Source organism: Microcebus murinus, chromosome 9, assembly GCF_040939455.1.
Source record: "Microcebus murinus isolate Inina chromosome 9, M.murinus_Inina_mat1.0, whole genome shotgun sequence".
Taxonomy (NCBI): Eukaryota; Metazoa; Chordata; class Mammalia; order Primates; family Cheirogaleidae; genus Microcebus; species Microcebus murinus.
Genome location: NC_134112.1, coordinates 5,859,358 through 5,874,550, shown reverse-complemented (window position 1 = coordinate 5,874,550; position 15,193 = coordinate 5,859,358). Strand labels below are relative to the sequence as shown.

General features: G+C 49.2%; 1 protein-coding gene across 4 annotated transcripts in view; it reads left to right on the top strand.

The window, feature by feature from the left end:
* Window positions 1-12,416: 12,416 nt before the first annotated feature.
* The window catches only part of VWC2 (von Willebrand factor C domain containing 2), a 135,363-nt gene continuing 132,586 nt past the window's right edge, over window positions 12,417-15,193 (top strand). For 3 of the 4 annotated variants that reach the window (XR_012920972.1, XM_012735982.3, XM_076006258.1), the window contains exon 1: window positions 12,432-13,215. Coding sequence is in view for 3 of the 4 variants with exons in the window: in XM_012735982.3 (XP_012591436.1) it covers window positions 12,520-13,215 (696 nt within the window). In the remaining variant the exon portion in view is untranslated. Of the gene's footprint in view, window positions 13,216-15,193 lie in introns of all 4 variants that reach the window. The other variant, XM_020289933.2, reaches the window with a different exon arrangement.

Sequence of the window (15,193 nt, the reverse complement as noted above, 5' to 3'; positions counted from 1 at the left end):
GAGAGGTAAGGAAAGAAACAGGCTTTTAAAGGAGAACAATGAGGAGGATTACATAATTGCTTTGAAATAATTATCTTTGTCTCCAAAGATCAATAACAAGGGTGACACCAGTCTGAGGTTGGGCAGATGTTTGCAAAAGTATGTATTTTTTGTGTGAAATTTGCAGTGGTCTTTGTGCAAAGGTTCTGGTTTTCATATAGCTTTTATGTTGCTAGGCACACAAGCGTAAGAACCCTCTCCTCATGGCCTTTCCTTGCTGTATTTGTCAGGGTTTTCTTAACATTAGTGACTCCATTTTAATTGACAATTGTCACAGCAGTCAGATTGACTAAAACAGACAAAAGAGGTTTCTGAGAGGTAACAATGTATATTTTGATTGGTGTGTTATTTACACATGTGCATACATTTGTCAAAATTCATCCAAGTATATAAAATCTGTACATTTTATTGCATTCATATGTAAACTTTTCCTCAATAAAGTTGTTTCAAAATGATCTAAGCATTTTCTAGCCCTTAGCTGACCCGCTTATTGTGCACTGTCAAGTGATTTTATTTCTCACAGTTCAAATGTCTATTATTGTGCTGATACTGCATTTGGTATAATTTTCCACATTGAGACTCAGGAATAAACAGCAGAGAGTCTTCATAAATAACAGCTGTAGTTGTGTTGAGTTGTAGTTGTATTGAGTAGAGGCCAGTGGCTTTATGGGAAGCCATGCTCATGAAGCACTGAAGTGGTTTAAATACAGAAAACAGTTGGAGAATCCAGGCCCACACCCACTCCCTTTGCCCAGGAAAGAATCATCTAACAATGTCCAGCTCAGAGCTCAGAGTAATCAGACGCCTTGGCCTCCAAAGCTGTGAGCAGCCGGGGCTGCAGGAAGACTCTTTCCTCTGTCCCGTTAAGCTAATGTAGCCAGTTTCAATTTCATTTTGGTTTTGTAGTTTATTTTACATTTGATATGTAAATTTATTTTTATAGTTGTCTAGAAGCTATAAGCCCAAGAGTTTATAGAGTTTTATGTTTGCATATATTTAAGTAAAATTGTAATAAAAACAATTTAAGTCAACATTGGGGGTCTGTAAGAATATTTTCTCTTTTATAAAGATCAATACATTATTCAAGGCTTGAAAATGCTGAGTATTTCTAAATGGTGTTATAATTGGAAGAGACCCAGAAATCTTGATTGGATGCTGGAGCTGCCAGGAAAAACAGAGCAGAACTGGCAACAGTGACTCTTCACACAATGAGAACCAGTTCTGCCTCTGCGAGCACAGAGGCAGATTCGCTGGGATGGCATGAAAGGAATTCTTGTGTAGAAAAAGCAATGGCTTAATTTCTAAGTGAGAGAGCACTTTTGAGAATTCTGAAGATAGGACTAAAAAAATCCATTTATAGTCTAATCAGTATGGTGGGATTTTGACATCTATGGATATGTTCTCAAGCCATTAGAATTGTGATATAGCTGAATTCAATTAACAGGACATTTTACTTGTCAGAGCTTTAGAATTTGCGAGGGACAGAAAACTTCAATTAAGTCAGCTTGGGAAAAAATAAAAGACATATGCATTGGCTGTGGCGACTGAAGGAAACCAGTTAGAGACTGGTTGAGCCTGGGAGGACCTCACTGATAACATTATCAGGAGTTGATTTGTCTTCTTTTTTTGCTTTGGTTTTCTTCTGCGCTGTCTCCATTTCAGGTAGAACCTATAACTTGTGGTAACCCTAGTAGACCAAGCCTTAATTTTTACAACATTCAAGTCTAGTGGGAAAAAGAAAACAAAAACAGTCATTTTCGTATGGCCCAGGCAGAGTCAAGAAGAGACCTGACTCTCATCGTCTCTGTGGGATCACAGGAGCAGCTCTGGACCACCCATCGTGGCCTAAGGACTGATGCTGGCCAAAGCCGGTCCAGTTGGCAGCTCTACCTGAGAAGCAGATGGGTTGAGGATGGGGTACAGTTTGGTTCTCTAGACGAAAATCAGGTTAGTGTTATCAGAAGCAAGAGAATGGATATTGGGTGGTAAATATATATCTATTGCCATATCGATATCAATATCTATCTGCACACAATCTCCAACAAAATAAGTATTAGCATAAGTAAACCTCTAATGACCTAATAGCAACAGTATCTTTGAGGCACAACAAAGAAATATGATTTGAATGCAAGTATAGAAGGTGGCTTTGGAACTATTTGAAAAATTTTACTCAAAGAATACTAGTGAATTTCTGGTTTCTGGTTCAGCACGTAAGGAGCTTAGAAGTCTTCTCTCCATCCTTCTCAGGTGAGAAGCTGAACGAACTGAAAAATCAACAAATAGCTCTTCTTAGCTCCATCAGGGAAGTGAGATCACAGGCCAAAGAGCCAACTACACAAGTAGACAGACAGACAAGTGAATTATAATTTATCAGAGCAGAAATCCATGGAGTAGCAACCTCCACGGGAACCAGTGTTCCAGTTGGAAAACTCAAACTGTACTTGGCGAACTACTGGAGGCTCAGCATGGACAAGTTTGCAGTTAAAAATCCAGCTGGACCCAGTCACACGAGGTGGGGTGGTGAGCAACACACAGTGTTATGAGTTTTACCTCCTGGAAATCAACCAGGTTCCTGTTTCCAGCAGGGGTAGGGGAAAGGAACTACTTTGAAATATACCAGAACATTCTGTTCATAACAAGGCTTCCCCCAAAGGGAAAGGAGCTAACCAGAACCTAGTTTGCCCGTGTTCTAGCAGAGTCTAACTACCCTGAGTGAAAGGAATACCCAACTCCAGCCCACTCCAGCCTTCCTGTGCCACCTTACAGGGGATGAAAAATTGAGAAGCACTGGTGATGTTTACAGTCCAGGGACACAGGCTCACCAAAGACTGAGACCCAGGCATAGGCCTATGGAACACTTCCGTTGCCCCACACCTCACCACCACACCACTGAAGGCCAGCAGTTACTTTTATGTATTACATCATGCCCTGCCAGCAAGAAAAAATTGCAAGGCACACTAAAAGGCAAAAAAACAATTTAAGAGACAGAATGAGAATCAGAACCAGACATGGAAGACATGCTGGAATTATTATACCAAGAATTTAAAACTAACCATGATTCATATGCAAAAGGCATTAATGGATAAAGTAGATAGCATGCAAGAACATATGACTACTGTAAGCAGAAAGACAGAAATTCTAAGAAATAACCAAAAAGCAGTGCTAGAGATCAAAACCCAGTGTCACAGAAATAAAGAATGACTTTGATGGTCTTATTAGTAGAGTAGACACAATTGAGAAAAGAGTCTCTGAGTTTGAGGATATCTTAGTGGAAACTTCCAAAACTGGAAAGCAAAGAGAAAAAGGAGGAAACCAATAGGACAGAGTTGAAACAATTCTTTGGGACAACTACAAAAGGTTCAACGGAAATTCCAGAAGAAGAAAGAGAAAAAGAAATGGAAGCAGTATTTGAAGCAATAACGACTGAGAATATCCCCCAAATTAATATCAGATACCAAACCACAGATCCAGGAAGCTCAGAGAACACCATGCCTAGACTGGTAACTTAATTTGCTAGAAGACAAAATGTCAATGACTAGAAAAATGGACCAAATTGAACAATTTAATGTAACAAATATTGTCAAAGGCCAGTGATTAGGTACATAATACCAAGTGCACAGATATGAGACAGGGAAGACTTACCCATTCTCAAATTCATGTAGACACCTGAGCCATCTCTTCACTGATCAGTGGTGAATACCTCGATTCAGGGGCTGAATACCTCGATAGTCCCTCAAAGGATTTCTTTTATGAATATCACAAAGGAGTTAGGAATAACTAGGATGCTCAAGGTATAAGAAGAACAATAGAACAAGAATTCTTGGCCCAGAACCACAGAGAAATTTTAGGCTTCTTTATAGCTGATGCTAAAAGAGAGGAGTTTCTTTCAACAGCTAGAGATAAAACCTAACTAGCATGTTCCTAGGTGAGGAGCAGAAGACTAAGTGCATGGGAAAGCCTAGAAAATGGCAGAGAAAAGTCAGGAGGCCTTTGTACACACGTAGTATGCCAGAGCTCAGTAGTGGATTTGAGGGAAAGTTCTCCATGATTAAGCAAAGCCTGTGAGGGGAGGAGAAATGGAAGATATAGGTTAAATGCACCTGGTGTCATTTTGTTTTGTGATCCTTTGTTAATTTATCTGATAAATATTTATCATGCCCCTGCTACATCCTACAGACGCTACATGCAGCTAGATGCTAGAGTCACTGTCCTTGTCTCCCTAAGTTCCAGGTATCTGGATGATCCCATGCTTGGGTTCCATGCAGAAGTAATTTGGGGCAAGAACTTACCTCCTTGTGACAATGGGCCCATGATTCTTGTGAAACACATGCCTCATGTCCCAGCCCACGTATGGAGCCCAGTGTCTGAGCCATAGGCAGTGTCAGAGAGAAGTCAGGTCCTTGACCAGTCATTTACAAAGCCAATTCCTTCTACCTCCCATCCTCAAGTTGCACCATCACTTCAGTAGGGGTGATTTCTGGTAGAGTGTTGAGATGTCTTGGAGGATTTCAAAGTCCCTTGGCATACCAGGAAAGGTTCTAGAAGCCAACCAGCTTGATGCCAAGGAAAGAAGTCATCCCAGGAAGCCCCCTTTGAGGGACTCTCCACCAAAGATACTTGTGCCACTGTGATATTGTGAAATATATATTTGGTCTTTGACCCTATTTCCTGGGGTGCAACCCCTAAATTCATTAGAATCTCCAAAGTGGTGTCTTTTTGAATGCTAATGAGTTGATTAATGACTGGCAGCCTCTAGATAGCTTCAGGATGGGGGCTGGTCACCTGAAAAACCAAACCAGGATTAGAGGGTTGTGACTTTCAGCTGCATCCCCACAAACTCAAGGAGGGGAGTTGAAGGTTGAGTTGATGGCCAACGGCCAGTGATTTAATCAATCATACCTACGTAATGAAGCTTCCATTAAAACTAAAAAAGGACAAGGTTTGAAAAGCTTCTGGATAGCTGAACTCATGGAGGTTCCTGGAGGGTGGTATGCCCAGGAAGGGTATGGAAGCCCCATGCCCCTTCCCCTACCTCTCCCTAGGCATCTCTCCATCTGTATGCTTTGTAATATCATTTATAATAAACTGACAAATGAAACAAGTGTTTTGCAGAATTATATGAGCTGCTCTAGCAAACTAATTGAACCTGAGGGGGTCATGTGATGCCTAGTTTTGGGCTAGTGAGTCAAAAGCATGGGTAGAAAAAAACCTGGGCTTGCAATTGGCATCAGAAGCGAATATCAGTCTTGTCTGATTGAGCCCTCAAACTGCGGGATCTGACACTGTCCCCAGGTAGGTACTGTCAATTGAATTGGAGGATAGCCAGCTGGTATCCACTACAGAATTGCTTGCTTGCTTGTTGATGGGGAGAATTTCCCACATATTGGATCACAGAAGTTCTCTGTGTTGATTGCCGAGGTTTGAGAGCACAGGAAAAATAGAATTTGGTTTTTCCTTTCAACCACTTCCCACCTAGAAATACTCTCCCCTTCTTTCACTGCTTTCTGCTTTTCTCAGCCCGGTGAGGCTGACCCTGCACGGGCCACTTGGGAAGCCTGGAGACAGGGTATAAATAATAACTCATCTCTTGTGGTATCACAGCCAGGTCTGGCAGCTGGCAACTGGGAAGACCATGGGCCAGAGAAGCAGCTGGGAGAAGACACATCCCATCTCAGGTGCTCCACTATGGGTTACAGATTCCCTTTATCAACCCCAAGGAAACCCTGCCCTTCTGTGTCTACATGGCACCTGGCGCCCGCCAGAGACTGCCTTGTTGGAAACGTCCAAAGGTAGGAAGAAAGGCCTTTAAAAATGAAGTTGAGGCTTTGTCTCTCTGATTGATGCGCCTGGGGCATTTCCTGCGAGGGCACAGGGACATGCCACCAGCAATTCCAACAATTCTGAGTGAGCTGCTCATGGCACTTCTTAGAGCAGTAAACTCTGAGAGGCCCTTGTTTCATAATAATTGTTTTTGAAACTTTTTTATTGGTCAATGTTTATGGGGTCTGTGATGCTACTACAGTGGATGACTTTATAGTATATTAGAAATGGGTCCCTGGAAACCTCCTTTCAAGGAGCCAGCTTTTGCCACTGATTTTAGAAGAATATCTGTGAGTCATCCATTTGATTATCTGAACAGATGCTGCTGACTTTTGGCATCATAGCAGAAGGGATGAGTCCCCAAGGTGTGCTGTAATCAGGCAGCGTGTGCAGCAGGTCAGCCCAGGGAACAGTAACTCTCAACCCCAGACATGTATAAAAGGGTAAGCAGGAACGCGGGTTGCCCTGCCCACTGGTAGCCTGTTCCATAGCGGAACTTCAATTAGTGGCTCACTTAACAGCTGGGCCTGCTCTGTCTACATCCATAAAAGCCATCTGAGCACCGACAGTGGCTTCTCCCACTCGTTAAGTTGAATTGGTGGTCAGCCCTCTACCTGAGCCACAGAAATCCTGCTGACCCTTGATTCCAGGTGCAAGTGGCTTATATTCCCTCTTACAGCACTCCCTTCACTGGCCAAGTCCAAGTTAAACGTGGCTTTAGCAAAGGAGTGAACTAAACCGAACAAAGTACCCCTTCTTGGGCCCAGGCATTCTGCAATCCGTGGGAAGAGTGAGTGCCAGTGAGAAGCCCTCTGCATTTTCTGCAGACATTGCTGCAGCTGCTGTACTTGGACAGGAGTTCCCAGGAGGCCCTCCTTCCCCAGGGCACCACACTGTGTCCCCTCACCCGTAAAGGCGAGACACGCTGGCAGTGTGCCATTTCTCTCGGCCGCCACTCCTAAAGCTGCTCCACCTCTGCCTCCTGAGCAGCTTCTCCCTTGCAGGGAAACTGCAAGAGGCACTTGTTCCCTCCCGGGCCTGCTGTCCAATCTGCATAAGGCCTTCTCTGTTTCCAGGCCGGTGTTTTCAGTCTAACTTCATTCCATGTTTTATTCTACACAGTCTCTTTCCAGTCTCAAGCCACAAACATCTGCCACCCTCAGTTCCAGTAGATGACCTTGTGGCATCTTTGTTGGAGCAGATCTAAGCTTCCTTACCTGTCTCCTAGTTTGCTTACACTGGGGTCCTCTGAGGTCTCTCCCATCCCAAAGCACCTTGTCTTGCTTTTCCTGCAAACAAATCTGTTCCTTGACTCCTCTTCGGCAGGGCCTGCGGCATTTCCCGCCACGTTACCCTCCCTCAGCAGGCACGTAGGCATGCGCGCCCGCAGCCACTGGCAGGCACAGGATGAGACAGTGAGAGGTGGGCACTGGTCGGGTGAAGACGATTCGTCTCAGGACTGCCCTTGAGGCCCTCCGGGCCTATTCTGACCTCTCATATCACCTGCTGCTTCTCTGCAATCTGATGAGTGCAAGGCCCAGGATGCAAGAAAGTCATTTGTCATTTGTGTCATCTGAGTAGAGAGACTGGGGAGAGTCAGTTTAATTCAGCAGAGTAAGTCCTAAGTCACTGAGCACGTGCCCACTCCAAGACAGCAGCCAGGCTGTGCTGGGAGGAGAAGCTGGAACTGGAGTTACAGGTGTCCCTGTCCACCTGACTCTTCCTATTAGCTGTATGACCTCAGTCACATCTCTACTTGTTTCAGGTGTGGTTTCACACTGGCAAATAGAAAACAGTAATGGTCCTCCGAGACTAGGAATATTCTAAGGAATTCAATGAGATGGCTATGAGATGGCTGTGACATTGCCTGGCATTGAGTGGGTAATGACAAAGTTTCTCCTAGTTTTGTCCTTCCTTCCTTCCTTCTTTCCTTCCTTCCATCATTCTTTTCCGTTTCTTCCTTCTTCCTTACCCCTCTCCCCCCTTCTTCCTTCTCTCTCTTACTCTCCTCTTTCCTTCCTCCTTTTCTTCTTCCCTCCCTCCTTCCCCCTTCCCTTCTTCTTTCCTTTCTTTCCCCTTACCTCCCTTCCTTCTTTTCCCCCTTTCTTTCTTCCCTCCTTCTCTTCTCCCTCTCTCCTCATTTGGTCCTGATAGGGCTATAGGCTCTAAGCATAGGCAGGTAAATGAAACCTAGCCCCAGCCCTTTAATAAGCTGCTGTTTCAGAAGTAGGTGCAGATACCCCATAGCTGTGAAAAAGGTGACTATTGCAAGGGTTGTAACAGAGACATAAGCAATGCTCTGGTGGAGAAGAGAAAGGTAATATTAATTCTGCCTAAGGGGACAGGAAAGGTGACTGACATTTCAAGGCAAAATAGAATCCTGCCTGGAACCCACCTACTCTGCATGGCTCAGGGTTGGCCTTGCGGCCAAGCACGGACTCTCAGCATGGCTACTGAACGTGACTGTACTTCAGCCGATGGATTTAACTCCTGCACACAGAAAAGTGAAAGTGACAAACCAAGTTAAAACAGGGTATGGGGGCAGAAATGTGCCTCGTTCCTAGAATGCTCTAGGGTTTCTATCCATTCAGAGATTCTCTCTTTTTCCTTTTAAATATGAGAAAACAAAGACCCTGTATCACTGGGTGATGTGCCAAGGTTGGAAAATTGGTCCCTGCTAGGGCTCAGATGAGATCCATGTCACCTTACACTCTGACCAGAGACCCATCTGCTGCTGCCTTGCTCTCTGCTGCCTGGAAAGAGGGGAGGGGAGGGAAATGAGGGAAAGAGACAGAGGGAGGAAGAGGGGAAGGGAGAAGTGAAGGAAGGAAAAAAGGGAAGAAAGGAAGGAAAAGAAAGAGATCATGAGGGAGGGAAGGAGAAAAAGAAACAAAAGAAAAAGTGAATTGCACATTTTTTTTGCACTGGCAATAAAAAAATTGCAAATTCCTTCAATCTGTACAAAGTCCTCTATATTTTCTTGAATTTATGAGCTAGTCAAGCCATAGGAGTAGTGTTCTTCACTAAGGACAGAAATTCTTCTGAAATTGTTTTCCCCTTTCATCTGCCCTATCACACCATCACTGAGACTATCTGACACAATAAAATAGCTTGGGCACTTGGTTGCATAATTAATCCTTTTGTCAGGTCTCTTCTTGCAAACTTGACTCTCTCATATGCATAGGTGTCCCCTGGGACCATGAGGCAAGGACAAGAGGATTCTGATTCAAAGGGAACTGTGAGTGAAGCAGATCAATAAAGAGACATTATTATTCCCTCAATTGGACCCCCAACACATTTTTCAGTTAGAAATGGAATCTTAGACACATACTATTATAGTTTTATTATTACTGGTCACATCTATTTGGGGCTACCCCATTGTAACCATGTGAGAGCACTTTTGGGCTATAAAACAAACAGGATATCTAATGACTAGAACAGAATTGGCTAATAGGAAAGGAAAATAGCAAAAGCTGTACCCTAACCCAAGCTGCCTCGATTCTATAAAAGCATTTGTATTACAAGATACCTCATTGAGGACCCATTTTCCACATTATACATGATCACACCCTGAACTTTGTTTTTATTTTGGTGGCATTGTGAAATTTGGGATATTTGTCTTAGAGGCATCATAAAGACACAGCAGCCATAATTGATTAGAGCATCTGATGGAAAGCAGCAGCCAGGTGAGTGGCCAGGCCGCTGCCGCCCGTGGGACACGTGGCCTGTCTCTCGTCTGGGGTGGCAAGAAGACAGAGTGGTGGCTGCAATGGCAGAAAGACCCAAGTCGTCCTGGACATGGAAGCCCTTCATCCAACCTGGGGGGTTCTTGGTTCTTTTTGTTGTTGTTTGTTTTTCCTCTCCTCTCCCTTCCTCTTCTTTCCTTTCCTTTTTTCTGTGGAAAGGGAAAGCAGCTTTCCCCCCAGGCTTTCAAAGAGCCTCTCAACCCTTTTTAGTGACTCATTTAAGCCTGGTTCGACCATATCAAGGGGGTTGGGGGGTGGAATTTGTCCCAGACTAGCCCTGCAACCCCCACAGATGGCCTAACTTTGTAGAGAAAGACTGTGTGATTACCATCTGAACATTTTCAGGGATTCTAAAATGACATGAGTAGGAATCACTGCCCTGGGAACGGATATTTCTATAAAAATTCCATTTCAGGGGTTAATTTGAATAGTTATTATTATTGATCTTTTCACTTTTCCCAAGATCAAAGGATAAAAACACAGGCCTCTGTCTAACTGTTGAGGCTTCTAGCAAAATTAATAAAAAAATGTTTTTTATGTGAAGTAGAACACATAGCAGCAGGAAAAACGGAGAGAAGGAGGAGAGAAAAGGAGATTGGCAGAGATTAAGAGAATACTTTGTTTGGACTTTTGTAAGTTTCTTACAGCTGCACGTCTATACCTCTGGGTGTCTGGGCGTAAAGAGGAGGAAGCTCCCAGCGGTCTGCTAAGCTGACGCGGCCTTCGACTTCCAAACCGAACACAGTTTAGTTTAGGTTTTTCAACAGCAGCCAAACCAAGCAGTCCACGGAGAGGCAAACCAGAGGGGGCCAATTAGGAAGGAAGAAATTAAGGGAAAGAATAAAGAAAAGAAAAAAGCCAAGATGAAAGGTCCAGCGCAGAATGAGTGACAAGCCGGAGAATGGCCGCGCGGGGAGGGCGGGCGCGGGGCGGGAGGCGGCCGCGCCGGGGACTGACAGGTGGGCCGAGCGGCGCGAGGGAAGCGGAGGGCGGGAGGTCCTCCCACGGGGCAGCGCGGGCCCGCGGGGACGCCTCCCGTGCGGGGCAGCGCGGAGGGAGCGGCGCGCGAGAGCGGCGGGAGGCGGCTGCGGCTGCGGCTGCGGCGGGGGGCGGGAAGCGGCGCGCCGCTCCCTCGCGGGTCTCGGAGCCGCCCGCCCGCCGGCCGCGCTCCCGGCTTCTCCTCTCCCTCCGCCGCGACGCGGCCGCCCAGACCCCCGGCCGCCGGCCTGGAGAGCTCCCCGAGCCCGCCCGCGGCCAAGAGCCGGGCGGGGCCGGTGCCCCCAGGGCGCGCTTTGTGGCGGAGGAGCGGGGAGGAGACGGGGATGAGCGGCCGCGGGCGGCGGGGCCACTGACGCGAGTTGGGGCGCAGCCTCCGGCCCCTGGCAGTGCGGGGTGCGAGTCCCCGGGGACGCCTGAGCTCGGCGCGCGCGCGGGGCGGAGCGCGCAGGTGGGGCTGCGCTCTCGGCCGCCCGCCCTGCGCGGTGCCCGGCCCGCCGGAGGATGGGCGCCGGCGCCTCGGGGCCGCGCCCGCCGCTGCTGCCCCAGCGCCCGCCGCGAGCCCGGCGTCCGGCCCGCGCCCCGCGCTCATGTATGTAGGTTGGGCGCCGGTCCGCGGGGTGAGGGTGCATGCTGGGTGGCGGCGCCATGCGCGCCGGGACGCGCCCGGGCACCGCTTCGCCTCCCTGCGGCTCGGGAGGAGCCCCCTCCCCAGCCCAAGTTTGTAAATACGGGCGACGTTTAGCCTGGGGCTTAGGTCGGCCGGGCCCCGTAGGGGGTGAGTAGAGGGCCGGCAGCAGCGGAGCCCCACTGGAGGGGGGTAGAGAGGGAGGGGACAGACGCACTGGAGTGCGCAGAGTGGGGGCGTTGAGGGAAGGAGGCTGAGAGAGGCTGTGTTGCCAGTGCTCCGCCGCGTCTCGGACGCTTCGGCCCCTTCGGGCGGCGGAAACTTTGGGATCCGGCAAGGCTGGCGGGGATCCGGGGAGTAAGAGGGTTCGTCCCCACCCTGCGCCCTGAGCGCCAGCCTCTCCCACCGCACACCCCAGTGCTGCCGGCCCTGCTGCTCACCGCCGGGCCCGCCTCCGGCTGGAAGCAGTTACAAGACGAGCGCTGCGGCCGGCGACCTGGCTCGCGTCGCTGCCCGGAGCCGCCGAGTGGCCGGCCCGCCCGGCGCGTGCGGTCCGCCGAGCCGAAGCCCCGGGAATCCCCGACCCGGCCGGCCGTGGCCAGGGCTTCCTTGTAGCGGGCGTTAGAGGGGGTCGCGGGGAGGGGTCGTCGGCTCCAGGACTGGGGGCGTTTAAGAAGTTGTTAGAAATGAATCTTAGAGTCCGTAGGCGAAGCGTGTTGCCCCCTCTCCTTAGCACAAACCCCTAGAGCAAATGAGGAAGGGTTTCCCTCTTACTATAGCGCACATTCGTCCCTCTCTAATTCCACTGCGGAACCCCCCATTTCATAACTTTAGGGAAATGTGGCCAGACCTAGGGAGGGACGCCCGGGTGCCTGAATTACGCGGTTCCTAGCCGAGCTTGGCAGGGGGACGCGGGCCGGCTTCCTGCATTCCCATTTCCAGCACTAATTGCCGCTACATCAGAAACACCGCCGGCCGGTGTTTTTCTTGAACTTCGCTATCCACGTATGCTTCCACCATTTGCGGTGTCTAAGAAGCCCGGCCGCGCATCGACGCTGGGCGTGATGCCCCCGCCCCGGTCGTCCGGCGCGTTAATCTAGAGCGATGCCGGAGCCCGGGTGGGGGCCGCGGCGGGCCGGGGCGCGCGCGGGCCGCGGGGCTCAGTTGTGCTGCTGTTCTCTCCGCAGGGACGGCGGCTCCCGGCTGGCGGCAGCGCGCCCACGGGCTGTGAATGCGACTCGCCCTTCGGCCGCGCTCCCCGCCCGCCCGCCCGCCGGGACGTGGTAGGGGATGCCCAGCTCCACTGCGATGGCAGTTGGCGCGCTCTCCAGTTCCCTCCTGGTCACCTGCTGCCTGATGGTGGCTCTGTGCAGTCCGAGCATCCCGCTGGAGAAGCTGGCCCAGGCACCGGAGCAGCCAGGCCAGGAGAAGCGCGAGCACGCGTCTCGGGACGGCCCGGGGCGGGTGGGCGAGCTCGGGCGCCCTGCGAGGGACGAGGGCGGCGGCGGCCGGGACTGGAAGGGCAAGAGCAGCCGTGGGCTAGCCGGCCGGGAGCCGTGGAGCAAGCTGAAGCAGGCCTGGGCGGCGCAGGGCGGGGGCGCCAAGGCCGGGGACCTGCAGTCCCGGCTCCGTGGGGACACCCCGCAGGTGGAGTCCCTGGCCGCCGCCGCCCAGGACGCGATGGGCCCGGAACTCGAGCCCACGCCGGAGCCGCTGGAGGAGTACGCATACCCGGACTATCGCGGCAAGGGCTGCGTAGACGAGAGTGGTTTCGTGTACGCGATCGGGGAGAAGTTCGCCCCTGGACCCTCGGCCTGCCCGTGCCTGTGCACCGAGGAGGGGCCGCTGTGCGCGCAGCCCGAGTGCCCGAGGCTACACCCGCGCTGCATCCACGTCGACACGAGCCAGTGCTGCCCGCAGTGCAAGGAAAGGAAGAACTACTGCGAGTTCCGGGGCAAGACCTACCAGACTTTGGAGGAGTTCGTGGTAAGAAGCGACTTTACACTTTACAGGGAGGGGGAATGGCCCTGGGCCTCACTTTGAAGGAAGGGTGCTCTCTGGTCCCAGAGGTGTGGCGCGCGTGCTCATCTCCTTCCAGCAGGACTCTCAGCGCAGGGGTAAGCCTTCAAAGAGCAATGCGGCCAATCCACATCGATTCCCTCAGTGTTCACGGTGAAAGGGTTTCATTAGAATGAAGCCCACAGCATTGAAGGGGACGGACCCAGCAGGTATTGGCTGTACTTCTACTTTAATTTATTGCTCCTAATTTGAAAGTGCTGCTGGTGAACTGCTCAACTTGTTTTCAAACACAGGGTAACTTACCATGCCATGTGGGATATATTCTTCAACTATTAGCTAATTAAGAAAGACTATTCATATAAACAAACCTTTTCCCTAGATTATGTGTTCTGGATATCATGCAAATATTCTAAAAATTGAAAGAAAAAGAAAATGTTTGTTTATTGGGTGCCAAAACACAGTGGATGGCAAAACCAAGAAGTACAGTTTATGGTTAAAAACTGTTTCATTTGAGATGAATAATATTAGTAGTAATAGTAATAGCACCGGCCATTTGCTTCATGCTCACTGTGTCAGCCTCCAGGCTGTGTGTTTTCCTGTACATTACTTTAGTTAAACATATGCTAGAAAGCAGATTATTATCTATCATCTCCATTGTTATGGAAAAGAAAAAACTGAGACACGGAATATTTAAATAACGTGTTGAAGCCAATGTAGCTATTAAGAAGATTCACATTGCCAGAGTAGTAAGTTCTACTCCAAAGTGCATGCTTTTAACCCTTGTTATCTACCAAAAGCCCCGCCCCACTGGGGACTAGTTTGGATGGAAGTGCCTCCCCAACACGGTAGGTGCCAGGTAAACCCCTGCCTCTTGGCTAAGGGACTGGGAGAGTGATTCCAGACTCCCCACAGTAAGCTCAACCTTTGGCCTGCCGAGGTGTGGACATTGATTTGACACGCCAGAGCTGTCCCCTTCCGGCCTGCAGAGGGCGCCAGGGACCCTGCAGCCGCCAAAGCAGAGCTGGGAGGCAGGCTGGGAGGAACCTGCTGGACTCCCCCTCTGGGATGGGATTAGCTTGGGAGATCTGCTGAGTGCGTGGCCTAGGATGCGAAGGACATGTAGTTAATGAGTTGTAGCAATGAATTATCTATGGAGTGTTGTAGAACTATAAAGCCAGGAAAGACAGATCTATAGATACTGTACAAAATGTGGAAAGAGCACGGGAATTTAGATTCAGGAAAATGGGTTTCTATTCTGGCTTTGCCCTTAACCAGCTGCAGGATTGGAGCAAAGGACATGTTCCCTCTGGGTTTCTTTTCTCATCTGTAGGATAACTGACCAGCTAGTTCTAAGGCTGCTCCAGCAGGATATAGCTCTAGGCATACATTGCTTATTACTCACTATTGGGGTCAGCCCTTTGGGGAAAGACAATTTTGGTGAGAAACTCGTATCAGCCAGGCACTGGTGATACAACATTAACTAAGTCAGGAACCCTTCCCTCAAAATGCTTCCTGTCTCCTGGGGAGTCTGGTAGATACCTCTCCAGATGTTTGGGGTGCAACACAAAAGTGCCCAGGCGAGTGTGGCCAGGAAAGGAACCATGGTGTTCGCAGAGCCCAGAGAAGGGGCCTTCCACTTTGACCTGGGTTGGGGTAACAGGTGTGGTCCCAAGAAAATAATTATTTTGAGTGTTTTGTATTCCTAAGATAAAAGAACTCTTCTGAGGTCAAAGATAAGCAGTTGGTTTTTAATTAATAACATTTGTTGTTTGCACTGTTTGTAGTTCCATAGTCATGTGTTAGAACTATCCCATGGGGTAGGCTAGGGAATTATAAGTACTTGATTTAAAGAACCCACACACTTCAGAGTTGCCATTCTTTTACCTGAGAGCACAAGTAGAGAGAATTTAAACTTCCGTTTTAGTAATTCATTGCTAAATGCTAG